The sequence below is a fragment of the Peromyscus eremicus genome, chromosome 14 (genome assembly GCF_949786415.1).
Source record: "Peromyscus eremicus chromosome 14, PerEre_H2_v1, whole genome shotgun sequence".
Classification (NCBI taxonomy): Eukaryota; Metazoa; Chordata; class Mammalia; order Rodentia; family Cricetidae; genus Peromyscus; species Peromyscus eremicus.
The window spans coordinates 64,873,897-64,887,174 of record NC_081430.1 but is presented as its reverse complement, the minus strand read 5'-3'; the positions used below and the strand labels follow the sequence as shown (position 1 = coordinate 64,887,174).

Here is a 13,278-nt window from a genome sequence, read left to right as displayed (position 1 = left end):
GTGTTCACTACTGATTATAGAAAGGGAATCCTAAAGAGGCATTTAAAGGTCTCGGATGTGGTGTGTCTATGGACAGTGACGTACCCGGGGGAGTGGTCTAAGATTCAGAGTTCCTTTGTACAGAGGACGAATGAGAAAACTTCACAGGACTTCCTCTAGCTCTGTTCAGAACCACTCCACAGCTACCTCAGAACCCTACCACAGCATCAGACAGTAGCTTGGTAATAACATGGCCGTTTGCTTCCACATCTGGATTCCTAGCACCTGCCAGAAATGCTCTGCTTTGTAAAGCTTTGTTAAAAACAAGTCCTCCTCTTAACAGAAAAGGCGAACTGGGATGTGGTCCTGCCTGCTTAGCCTTCAGGTCCCGGTTGCCAGGCTCATCTGATACCTGCAAACACCATCAGCCTCATGCAGTTTAATTCTCCACCGTGTCCTCTGTGTTCTTGTGTGTGGAGAGCAAGCTGGCTGTCCAGGAGGCTGGGGTCACCTGCACCCCAGATGCTGAAGGGCATTGTTGGTGGGCACGGGAGGCACAGCAAATCCATGCTAATCCTGGATCTACCTTACAAGAGAGGACAATTCACATTGGATCTTTTGATTTTGGGGTTTTTTTATTTGTAAAGTGAAAGGGGTTAGATTGTCTGGTATCAAAGGATTAAAGACAAGGAAAATCTGTATCCTGTTAGTAACATTCTGTTTGTGCTTTGGTTTTTGTAAAAGCCATTGGAGACTGTGTGAGATAAATACGCAGAGGTGTGAGCTTTAGCTCCTGCTGACCCTTTAAATAGTTTTAGTTACATTCCTTAAAATGGGCGTGATGAGGGAGCTGTAGAGCTGGTCAGCCATGAAGAACACTTGTGGCTCTTGCTGAGGTCCCAGGTTCAGTTCCCAGCACTAACATGGTGGCTCGCAACGATCTGTAACTCCAGTTCTAAAGGATCTAGCTCCCTCTTCTGGCCTCTGGGGTATTGCTCATATGTGGTACACATCCATGCAGGCAAAACGCCCATGCTTATAAAATAATAATAATTTTTTTAAAGAAATGTGTATGATGAGGGAGAAAGATGGCTCAGCAGTTGGGAGCTGAATTCTTCTAGTTCTTCTAGAGGACACAGGTTCAATTCCCAGCACCCACATGGTAGTTCACAACCATCTGTTACTCCAGTCCCAGGGAATCTGATGTCATCTTCTGGCCTCCAAGGGCATCAGGCACTCCTGTGGTACACAGACATACATGCAGTTAGAATATCATACACACTTTTTTTTTAGTGGGTATGATGCTGAATTTCTATAATATCACTTATGAGAAGGTGAAATGAGTTTTATTTGTACATGTGTATACACACCACTCCTGTTTATTTCTTTCAAATTGCTTGTGATGATACGTTGTGTACCCTAATAAAGCTTGCCTGATCAGAGGACAGAGCCAGCCACTAGATTAGACACAGAGGCCAGACAGTGGTGGCACACACCCTTAATCCTATCACTTGGGAGGCAGAGATCCATCTGGATCTCTGTGAGTTCAAGGCCACACTGGAAACAGAGCCAGGCAGTGATGGCCCACGCCTTTAATCCCAGTGCTGGGAAGCACAGATGCCTTTAATCCCAGGAAGGGACAGCAGGGCGGAGAAAGGTATATAAGGAGTGAAGAAACAGAAACTAAGGCAGTTCAGCTGAGATCCTTTCAGGTGAGGACTCAGTGGTTTTTCAGTCTGAGGATTCACAGAAGCAGGATCAGCTAATGAGCTGGCGGGATGAGGTTGACTGTGACTTGCTCTGCTTCTCTGATCTTTCAGCTTATACCCTAATATCTGGCTCAGGGTTTTTTATTAAAAGACCATCTAAGATTCGAACAACAATTGCTAAATTCAGTGTACAGTTAAATAAATACTGAAAGTGTTTATTTAAAATGACACTGTCTTCTGAATTAAAAGTGTGTTTCCCATTCCTCTCATATAGGGGATTTTGTTTGCTTCTCCTGAGTGTTTAAAATGCCCAGAAGATTTAATGCGCCTGTGGCTTCATGAATCATCTCGTGTTTATGGAGACAAACTGATAGACACAAATGATTGTGACTTATTTCAGAGGAAAATGGTGGAAGCTGCCCATAAGTACTTTAAAGTAAGTGAGTGAAGGTCGCTGTTCTCTGGGCTCTGGCTGGTATGAGGCCGGAGTTAGAGAGACTCTGGGTTGCAGATGAGCAAGCATACTTCCTTCTCTTCCCTTCAACATCTGAGATTCACAGATGTGCTGGATTAACCGACATTGCCCTATCCACTTGTGCACAGACCTGCTGGCACAAGCAGGTCTCTTGGGTAGGTCTCTGCCCAGGTGGCTCTTGAGGTGGCTCTTATACCACAGCATGTCCTCCTTCTCCTGCAGGGTGCTGAGGATAGCACGCTGCTGCGACAGCCCCTTATTTATTGCCACTTTGCTAGTGGCGAGGAAGACCCTCGTTACATGCCCGTGAAGGACTGGGAAGGGCTGATGGCAATTCTTAGAGAAATGGTAGACAACTACAATGAGCTCCACTCTGCCATGCACCTGGTGCTGTTTGAAGACGCCATGCAGCATGTGTAAGTTTGTTGGTCACAGTGGCTGTCCGTTCAGAATTGTTCTTACAGCACTAAAGTACATGTCACTGTTAATTATGTCACAGTCTTAACTGCATACATAGAGGCAAACTATTTTCTAAAAGGCTAAGGATCCATCCAAAACGTTTCCTTTCCCTGCAGCCCTGTCAGAGAAGGGTATTAAGAAAGAGGAACAGCAATGACTTGTGGGATTTGTGGGTGGGACTTAACCTGACCTTCCTGGATTAAGTAAGCTATGTTGAGTGCCTACTGCATTCTAGATAGTGACATGGCCAATTCTGTTGTGGAATATTATTTTAAGGTATGTTACTTTTGTTTATGTTGCATTTGTTTAACTCTGTGAAGCTGTGTTATTGTGCCTGCCTAAAACAACTAATGGTCTAATAAAGAACTAAAAGGCCAATAGCAAGGCAGGAGAAAGGATAGATGGGGCTGGCAGGCAGAGAGAATATATAGAAGGAGAAATCTGGAAGAGGGAGGAAGTAGCCAGAGAAGGAGGTCTCCAGGGGTCAGCCACCCAGCTACACAGCCAGCCACGAAGTAAGAGTAAGATTTACAGAAATAAGAGAACATGAAAAGCCCAAAGGCAAAAGGTAATGGGGATAATTTAAAGTTAAGAAAATCTGGTTAGAAACAAGCCAAGATAAGACTGAGCATTTATAAGAAATAATAAGACTCCATGTGGTTTATTTGGGACCTGGGTGGTGAGCCCCCCAAACAGAAAAAACAAACAACACCACAATTCCTTTGGTGTCTTACAGCAGTTAGTGAGAACAAAAGGATGACAGATCTTCTTAGAAGGAAATGAACAAAAGGATGACAGATCTTCTTAGAAGGAAATGAAAGGAAGTTTTTTGCTTGGGGTAGAGCATGACCATCAAGGCTCACATCCCAGCCTGGGCACTCCCAATACCTTCTCTATTGAAGCTTGAGTATGTGAGTGCTCCAAGTGAAGATTTATCAGAACATGAACAAATGATCAAGAAAAATGTCCCGAGAGTAATGTGTTATGCCAAAAGGTACAACAGCTTGAGAATGCAATGCCTCATCCAAAATGCCTAGGACCAGAAGGGTTTAGAGTTTCTGATATGTTCTTCATGTTTTGAAGTATTTGTAGAATGATACATCTTGGGAATAAGCCCCCAACCTAATCAGAACATCGCTTTACTTCTCATATATTAAACTTTCCACACATCACTTCCAGGTAGCTTTGTGCATTTTTAATATAGTAGAGATTTGACTGTAATCCAACTCCTAGACCCGTAAAATGTTTTAGATTTTAGAGCAGTTAAGATTCTGGGGTAAAGGATGTTCAACCTGTCTTGGATTTCTAAAGAGGAACTTGGTGTCAGAGGGAGGAGGTGGCATTTCAACTGAGTTCTATATGACTGGGGTGACTTATTATAGAAAAATTAGGGAGAAGTACGTTGCAGAGGGTCACTGTGTCTCTGAACTGTGAATGTTCAAATAACAGAGTAAAAGATCACGGTGGCTGTGGCATATGTAACATAGGTTAAAAAAAACAGGGCAAGCGAAATATGAGGCTGGAGAGGCATAGACAGGCCTTATGTACACAGAACATCTCTTAACAAAGCTAAGGAGCCTTGAGGACGGTGCTGGATGGACTGTAGCATAGGATCTCAAACTGCTCATCTAAACAGTTTCTGTTGCCACAGAGTGGGAAGTCAATTACATCTTTACAACAAATACAGCTGTTCTTGTCCCTGTCCCCTCATTCTCCTAGGCCTTTCTATTAAGTAACAATGGATAAGAGTTAAATTTTTAAAAGTAAATCAATAAAAACAAGAAAAATTATTCATGAAAGAAGTGACTCTGAATAGGAGAGCTATAGGAAATTTAATTTTTAGAAGAGTTATTTTTAAGTGTTTAGCCTTGGGCTAAAGGAAAATGCTCCCCACCATCACTTACGGCAAGCGCTCAGAGTGTCAGTAGTTTCATCGATACCTTTTCAGCGATCCCTTAATTACACACACCAGGGGAGGTTAGGTGGAAACCAGTAAATTATTGGCCACACTGTTCCCTGTGACATTGGGATATGCTGGCAGCACGTGTGACCTGGTGAAGCCAATCCCCTCCAACCCTGAGGGGAAAGGGCCTTTCCCATATATTTTCTTCAGTATGGGATTCTCTGTAGCCCAAACCATAGAGTATTTCTTTGATCTAGGATTATAAGAGTAAAGCAATTGACTCAGCATTGGGGATGATTTGAGTGCCCTTGAGCATTGAAGAAAGGGACATTGCCACTTAGTGAATCCTGTTAGATAAAAACCTGGAAGCATGCCTGAAGATGCAACCAAGCCTAACTGGACTTGGAGTTTCTCTCCTGCTCTCTTTCCCAAGGTGATTTTGTTCATGTGGTCCCATGATGTAAAATCTAATGGACTCACCAGGCTTGTAACAGTAACCTGTCTCCTCAGTTACTGGAGACTTGAAGTGACGTTACACATCGGTCCTGGTATAAGTGACTCCAGCTTCAGTTTTCCAAAAACAAAAGCAACATGGGTCATCCAGGGCTGGGATTTGTTTGTTTAGAAAAGCAAACATAATAAGGCCCAACTTTTGCAGTTGGACATATGCATACTTTATATTTTGTGAGTTGTTTTTTAATTTGGATATGAGCCATTTCTTCAACTATACTAGTATTACATTAATGTTAAAACCAAAGTATTCATGCCTGGCAAATGGAGCAATGATATCACTAGTATAAACAATCAGAATCTCTAGACTAGAGTAGGAAGAGGGGTTGGCTGATCTTGTAAGAAAATTTCAAATAACAATGGCTAATGTTGTGGCCTACATGTGAGGCCTCCTTTAGTGAAAAGGGAGCAAGAATCATATAAGAAACAAGTGATAGGGCCTAGGCTCAGTGGTTAAGAGTACTTTCTGCTCATGCAAAGGACCCAGGTTCAGTCCCTAACACTGACATAATGGCTCACAACCATTTGTAATTCTAGTTCCAGGGGGATCCAATGCTTCTCCTGACTTCCTTAGGCACTAGGGGCATACTTGATGTACATATGTAGATGCAGGCAGAGCACTCACATAAAATAAAAGTAAATAAATATGTCTTAGAGAAATGAGTCTTTAGTCTCCTTGAATGAAGCACATTGGAGATTGTCTGTTGATTCAAGCCAATCCATTTTTTTTTTTCAAAGTGGTTCTACAGCAAAGCTTTTTTGCAAATAGATATCTCCCCTGGAGGTCTTTGTACTGGGGGTCTGACTGAGAATTACGATTTTTCTTGTTAATCAAAAAAATAAAAATAGAAGCTTATACATAAGCCTTGCATATATTCTCAAGCAATGTGATGCAGTACAAGTCCAAATGTGCCTCCTGGGAAACTTTGTGGGCAAATGTTACAAACTAGATGCTGTCTTCGATGGGAAAGCATACGAACAAGGACAAAATTATTCCAATAGAACTGGCCTTTCGTCGCTACACATTTTTACAACCCAAGACATTTTGGTTTCATGACTCGACGGGGGCTGATTCTTCCTCCAGGTGCCGCATCAGCCGCATTCTTCGGACCCCTCAAGGCCACGCCCTCTTGGTTGGAGTTGGGGGCAGTGGCAAGCAGAGCCTGTCTCGGCTGGCAGCTTACATCTGCAGCTTGGAGGTCTTCCAGATCACTCTGACTGAAGGCTATGGGGCCCAAGAGCTTCGGGTGAGGAAAGCTGACTGGCAGAGCAGTCACCCATTGCTATCCACAGAGGGTTAGGGCCAGGACCCAGTGAAATTGATCACATTCCCACATAACCTGAGCATGGTCCTGTGCATTTTAAGTCATCTCTAGGTCGCTTACAATACCTAATCCGATGGGAATGTTACATCAGTAGTTGCTGTGCTGCAGTGTTTAGGAGTAACCACGAGAAAAGAATGTCTGTAGGGGATGAGGACACACACAACATGCCCTCGGTCTTGTGTTGTGTTTGTTTGTTTGCTGTTGAGCTGAACCTGTGACCATGGAGGGCTGATTGTATTTCTGGTCCTTTTGTCTGGCAGACAGAGCATAAGCTGATAGTGAATCCATGTCAGCTCTGAGAATGTGGGTAGGGCCTCCCAACTGTATAGGAAGAGGGGCTCTCTTCAGAGTTACCTCTGATACTTTTGTCTTCATGGTCAAATGCATTAACACATTTCTATAATTTGTATAGGTTCAATAACATAAGCCTGGCTGAAAAAAATATTGTTTTAAAAATACAAGCGTGTTTTTGTTTCTGCCTTAAATGAACTCAGTGTTCAGTGCTATTCATGGTCTTATATGACAAAAGGCAGAAAGGGAAGATCTTCCTTTGTAATTGCAAGTAGGGTTTCTTCCCCTTTGAATAAGAGCATGAGAACAAACTGCAATGGGAACGGCATGTTTAGAAACTGTCCCGTGTATTTAAGCTTTTGCTTTTCAATCCACAGTAGCACTTATAAAATAATGCCTAGAATTTGTGGCAAGTGCTATTTTAAACTTTTTAAAAACTATGCTTTTAATAATGCTGACCAAATAACAAAGTAAAACTATGTTCAATGAAGAGGTGATTGTTGGAGTGAGCAGAGGACTGCCACTGTGCTACTTGACAGAGGCATCACTGAATTCACATCCACTTCATTAGAAGGGGTCGTGGCCCAGCAGCAGCCTGTTTTCATCCAGAGATGCCACTAAATCACATGATGCTCACCAGTGAATGCCAGGATGGGGGGGGTGACAGGTCACTGGGAGGACAGCCACAGCTACTGCCCCACGTTCCCCTTACTCAGTTCCTCCCAACACCCAGCCACACACTCCCAGCATCCCATCGGCATTGTAACAAAACATGAGCGATGGCTTCCTTTCCTTACAGGTAGATCTGGCCAATTTGTACGTCAGAACTGGAGCCAAGAACATGCCCACCGTGTTCCTGCTGACAGATGCCCACGTTCTAGACGAGAGCTTCCTTGTGCTGATTAATGACTTGCTGGCATCGGGTGATTAAATGGACACATTTCTCGAAAGATCTTTCCCAATGACAAATTATCTGTAGTTTCAATGAACTTTAAAGAGAGATAATTTATCTTTGAGATGTTTGCTAGGGCAGTTCTTTGGAGAGAAAGCTATAAACCTAACTAATTTGAACTGTATTGCTTTCTTAGTCAGCTTATGGATGAGAGGTGCCTCCAACAGGCCTGAACTGAAGTAAATATTATTCCTCCTTGTGCAGGTCTTGGGGGTATGCTGGTCTAGTGCGTGTGATGGTTTAGTGGGTGTGAGTGTCCGGTAGGGCATGGTCTAGTGGATGTGGGGGTCTAGAGGGTGTGCTCATCCAGTGGGATGCAGGTCTAGGATCTGTGTGGGTTAGTAGGTGTGAGGGTCCAATGGAGTATGGGTCTAGAGAGTGTGGGTCTAGGGTATGCACATCCAGTGGGGTACAGGTCTAAGAGGTGTGGGTCTAGTTGGTGTGAAGGTCCGGTGGGGTGTGGGTCTGGAGGACATGCAGGTCTAGTCGGTGTGAAAGTCTGGTGGGGTGTGGGTCTGGAGGACATGTAGGTCTAGTCGGTGTGAAGTTCTGGTGGCATGTGATGTTTATGTGAGTATGCAGCTAACTGTTTGCTCTCAGTGAGTTCTGAGCAAAAAAAAAGGAAAGGCAGATGACATTTCTAATTTCAAACTTTGTCTTTAAATGGAGCTTCATCCTAGCATTTCAAGCACTAGAAAGTCCGCTGTAAAATGTAAATTGCATCATCATTGTGTAATTCTGCCCATTCTTTGGGAGTAGGTGACATCCCAGATCTGTTCAATGATGAAGATATGGACAAGATAGTTTCTGGGGTTCGTAATGAAGTCCGTGGTCTCGGCATGGTGGACTCCAGGGAAAACTGTTGGGCGTTCTTTTTGGCCAGAGTCCGACTACAGCTCAAAGTAAGACACATTCACTTTACCTGTTTTAAAGTTGTTGTTGGCAATCCAGTGTGCGTCTCAACCAGGATTCATATGATGGGTTTGAATTTCAGTGACTTCGTTTGAAGGGACAGGTGTGTTTTTCCAGCCCATGTCTGCAGCGTGTGTCCCTGAGGCCAGCTGCCATGCTGAGCTCCTGGGAAGCCCTGGGCTGAGCAGTATGTATAGTGCTATTAAAGCCATGTTCCTCTGTCCTAGAGGAGCTGACATTGTAAGAGGTAAGGAATGTTTCCAAGAACTGTCCTATGGGACAAGTGTAAATAGCCCCAAGGGAGAGCAGGAGAGGGCAGCCTTCTTCTTATTGGGAACAGGTCATCATGAAGGAACAGTGTTCCATTTGTCAGGCCTGAGTCAGAACTCAAGGCAAGAACATTTAGGGAAAGGAAAATATGTTGTTTTTAATTTAGATTGATTTATTCTGTTTCATGTGTGTGGGTGTTTTGCCTGACTATATATGTGTGTGCATGTTTGTATATTGTATGTGTGTATGTATGCATATGTATGTGTTTGTGTGTGTAAGTGTATGTGTACCACATGTGTGCCTAGTGCCCATGGAGGTCAGAAGAGGGTGCCATATTCCCTGAAACTGGAATTATAGATGGCTGTGAGTTGTTCTGTGTTTGTGCTAGAAACTGAACCCACATCCTCTGTAAGAGCAGCAAGCAGTCTTAATTGCTGAGCCCTTTCTACAGCCCCCTGAGAGAGGAGACAATGTTCATGTAAGGTGGACTGTGAAGAACCTGTGTGGAGAAAGCTGAGCCGGCTCTAAAGGGCCAAAACTGAAGTTCTGGTGTAGAGAACATGGTCTATGGAGCTGGAGACGTGCACTTTGATGAAGTGTACCACTTCTGTCAAGCGGTCACAGGCAGGATCTCCACTAGTGTGTCCTGTATGGAAGTGATTTAGGGGTGTTGTCCAAATAGTCTTACTTCAAAGTCCTCCGGCTTGAGCTACACAGTGCTTTGGGGCATCATAGAGAGTTAGAGCAACAAAACAGTGTTAGTAAAGGTGGAGTGCTACAAGATAACAAGGCCTACAAAGTTGGGGCCCAGCCTCCTAATACTGTTGTAGCCATTTTGATCTTCCCAGTGCAGACAAAGTATTCTTAAAAGCAATTGCTTTGCATTTCTCCTAGTATCCCTGTGCCTGTGAACTCAGTGAAAGGCTCTGTGGTAGCTACAGAGCTTGAGGCACTTAAGGAAAGGGATGGGCAGTGACAGTGACATCAGCCGGAAATGCACCTTTCCTTTCCACAGAGGAGTGAGTTTCTTTAGTGATCTGTGATTTGAACTTTCACTTTAATGTCACTAATTCTGGGCTGAGTTTAGAAGGTGCAGATCCAAAATTCAGTTGCCTTAGAGGTGTCTCCATAACAAAGGTATGACTCAGAAGGAGGCAAGGGTATAGATCAGTGACAGGATGCTTGTCTAGCATGTTCGAGGATCCTCCCTACAACTGCATTATAAAAGAGGAAACAGAAGCTGTTCAGAATATGTTTGTCACGTAGTAAAAATACCAAACCTTGTTGCACTGTGATGTGTTTGAATCAAATCTTTTGGGAATGGAGAGACAGGTCAATAATAGAATTTAAAATCATGTTGCAAATCTTCGGTTCTCATAGTTCCTCAGAGCTACAAAATCAATATTACCTAAACACTGAGAACTATAAACTTCATAAAAATGCACATTTTCTTGAATCAAAAGCAGTGGATGAGACCCAGGAATCTGGTTAGCACATTCTCCGGGTGCTTCAGGGACATGTTCAAATCTGAGAAGCAAAAGCTGGAGCCATGGCTCGATAGGTAGACTGCTCTTGCAGAGGATCTGTTCCCATAGTGGGTAGCTCATAACTGCCCATAACTCCAGCTCCAGGGAACCTGATGCCTCTGGCCTTCTTGGGACACCTGCACTCATGTGCACATGCCCACACAGAGATACACATGGAATTCAAATAAATCTTTGACAAAAATCTGAGAAGTGCTGTCACATATAACTCTAGGAGAAGTGCCTTTTATGTCATTTATGCTCAAGTTTGCTTGCTTACCAGGATGACTTCCTGGCAAGGGAATTGCTAGGTGCAATATTTGCAGCTTGTGGTAGTTTCAAGATACGCCTGCAGATTCTTTTATACTGTTCTTTGTGGTAGGTGGCATCTGTGTGCCTTGACTTTGAACTTGGGTGTGCCTGTGATGACTTCAGTAAAGTAGGGCTGGAGTGACACTGTGTAACTGCCGAGACTAAGTCCTAAAGAGCTCATTTTTGTATTGAACTGTGTACCAAGTTTTACATATGCACTGGACCTCATATTTTCCTATTCTTTCCTTTGCCTTTTAAATGTACATGTGGCAATGCTTCTTTAAAGATTTTGGATTTTTCTTTCTTTACTTTTTTATTGGGTATGTAGTGTGTGTGCGTGTGTGTGTGTGTGTGTGTGTGTGTGTGTGTGTGTGCATGTGCACAAATGAAAGCTAGAAATTGCTGTCAATATTTTCCTCTATTATTTTCTACATTTTTGTTGTTGTTGTTTTAGATAGGGCCACTTAATGAACCCAAACATTACCAATTCAGCTAAACTGACTGGTCAGCAAGATCCCTGCGTCTGCCTGTCTCTGCCTCTTCTCAGCTCTGGTGTTACAAGCACATGCTATCTCACCTGGCTTTTATGTAGATGCAGGGGATCCAAACTCAGGTTCTCGTGCACATGCAGCAAGCACCTACCTCCTCAGTCATCTCCCTAGTCTCACTTGAGAATCTTTTAAAAGTTATATTAGTCAGCTTCCCTCTGCTCTGACAGAATACCTGGAAACATCAACTTATAGGAAGACAAGTTGGTTGGTTGTGTCTGTAGTGAGGTTGTGTGTAACCTCACTACATCTATGCATGAGGATGTTTGCATCAATGGTATCTGAGAGGCAAAGAGGCATGAAGGGGCAAAAGTCCTGATCTCTCTCCCATGACACACCCCTTCATGACACCTGGCTTCCTCTCTCCTAAGGTCTCTCCACCTCCCCCTGGAGCCACAGGCTAGTGACAGCCTTGGGAGTTTCTTGTAGACTTAGAAAAGTCTCTTCTCATTCAAGATTACTGCCTGGAACCAATAATGGAGTCCAGGATGAGCTGGGACCAACAATCCTCCTGCCTCTATCTCCCCAGTGCTAAGATCACAAGCATGTGCTACCCTGCCTGGTCTTCTGGGGTTATAATGCTGACAGCAGCAGTTCTCAACCTATGGGTTGAGGGTCAAAAAACCTTTCACAGGGGTTGCATATACAACATCCTGCATATCAGATATTTACAGAACAATTCATGACAGTTGCAAAATTACAGTTATGAAATAACAATGAAAATTGTTACATGTGGGAGTCACCACACATGAAGAACTGTGTTAGAGTCACAATGAGGAAGGTTGAGAACCACTGGCTTTGAGGCACTTGGAACTCGCTGTGGCTACAAAGGAGAAAACCCAGCTGAGAGCTCCTCTGAGCCTCTCTTGCCTGTCAGCACAGCCTGGCTCAATAACCCTTGGAGACCCATGGTCTTGTCAATCTTTTCCTTCTGCCAGCATTCACCTGGATATCTCCTTCCTCCTCATCACAAAACTGTAGAGTACATTCACATTCCAATCAGGGGGAGGGAAGAAGAAAAAGAGCTGGTTACCTGGATCGGGAAACCAGAACCTGCCCTTCCCCCAATCCCCTGAGCTGTTGTCCTGCTGGCCACCAGTGCCTTACAGCTGTATTGGGCTCAAGGGAGGGAGTATTCGATCTTCGTGTTTCCTCTATGACATAACATTGAAAACGAATTTGGGAACACAGATGTGCCTCAGCTTACCAGAGTGATGTCCCAATAAGCCCACTCTAGGTCAAAAGTATTGTAAGTTGAAAATGCATTCCATGCATCAGGAGGATGTCATAGCTTAGCCTCATGGTGCACTAGGCCCTCAAGATCAAGGTCAAGTATCGCTCACCATCCTCAGAGGGCAGCAGACTGCATGCCACCAACCTAGTAAAGGTCGAAATTCAAGATTCTCAGTATGGTTTCCACAAAATGTGTGTGGCTTTTGTGTCATCATAGAGTTGAAGAAATCGGGTTAACCATCACAAGTTAGGTACTATTTAGTTTTTAAGGCATGCTACCTCTGGAATATATTGCTTACTCTCCATGGTGAAGAGTAAGCTGAGAGACATCAGGTTATTTTGCCCCCAAAGGTGTCTTTATCTAAACACTGTATGTTTCTTTCTTAACAGTTTCGTGCATCATTTATGTTACATTTAGAACAGCCATGGTTACTGGGTCTCCTTCAGATTCTCTGTTCTCTGTCCTTGCTAAGCTGCTTCTGTTGGTTCCAACATTGCCCTATGCAAATTTGCAACACTCTCTTACATATTCTAATATCTAATTACTGCTTCTGATCAAGTTTTCCATTATTCTCATGTGTTCATATGTGTGAACAAGCACTAAAATCATATTGTCACATTCAACACCATCTTAATTCTGACTAAATCATGTTAAATAGTTATTTTCTGTAAGGGTACATTTGATTTTTATGATGTAATATGTTCTATTATTCTCATAAACTGTATCTTATTTTAATATAGGAAAACTTCTACCTTTTAATTCTGTAACTAGTTATCTTAGCTCCTGCCTTACAGATTTTGTTGTTGGTTTTCATGTATATGTGTGAGTGTGTTCATGTAGGTATAGTATATATGGGTGCACACAAGTTTACACTAG

General features: G+C 43.3%; 1 protein-coding gene across 1 annotated transcript in view; it reads left to right on the top strand.

The window, feature by feature from the left end:
- The window catches only part of Dnah11 (dynein axonemal heavy chain 11), a 319,597-nt gene that overhangs the window by 178,763 nt on the left and 127,556 nt on the right, over positions 1 to 13,278 (top strand). Inside the window, 5 exon segments of the mRNA XM_059279404.1 lie at positions 1,963 to 2,124; positions 2,386 to 2,579; positions 6,120 to 6,282; positions 7,451 to 7,574; positions 8,363 to 8,505. Coding sequence (XP_059135387.1) covers positions 1,963 to 2,124; positions 2,386 to 2,579; positions 6,120 to 6,282; positions 7,451 to 7,574; positions 8,363 to 8,505 — 786 coding nt within the window.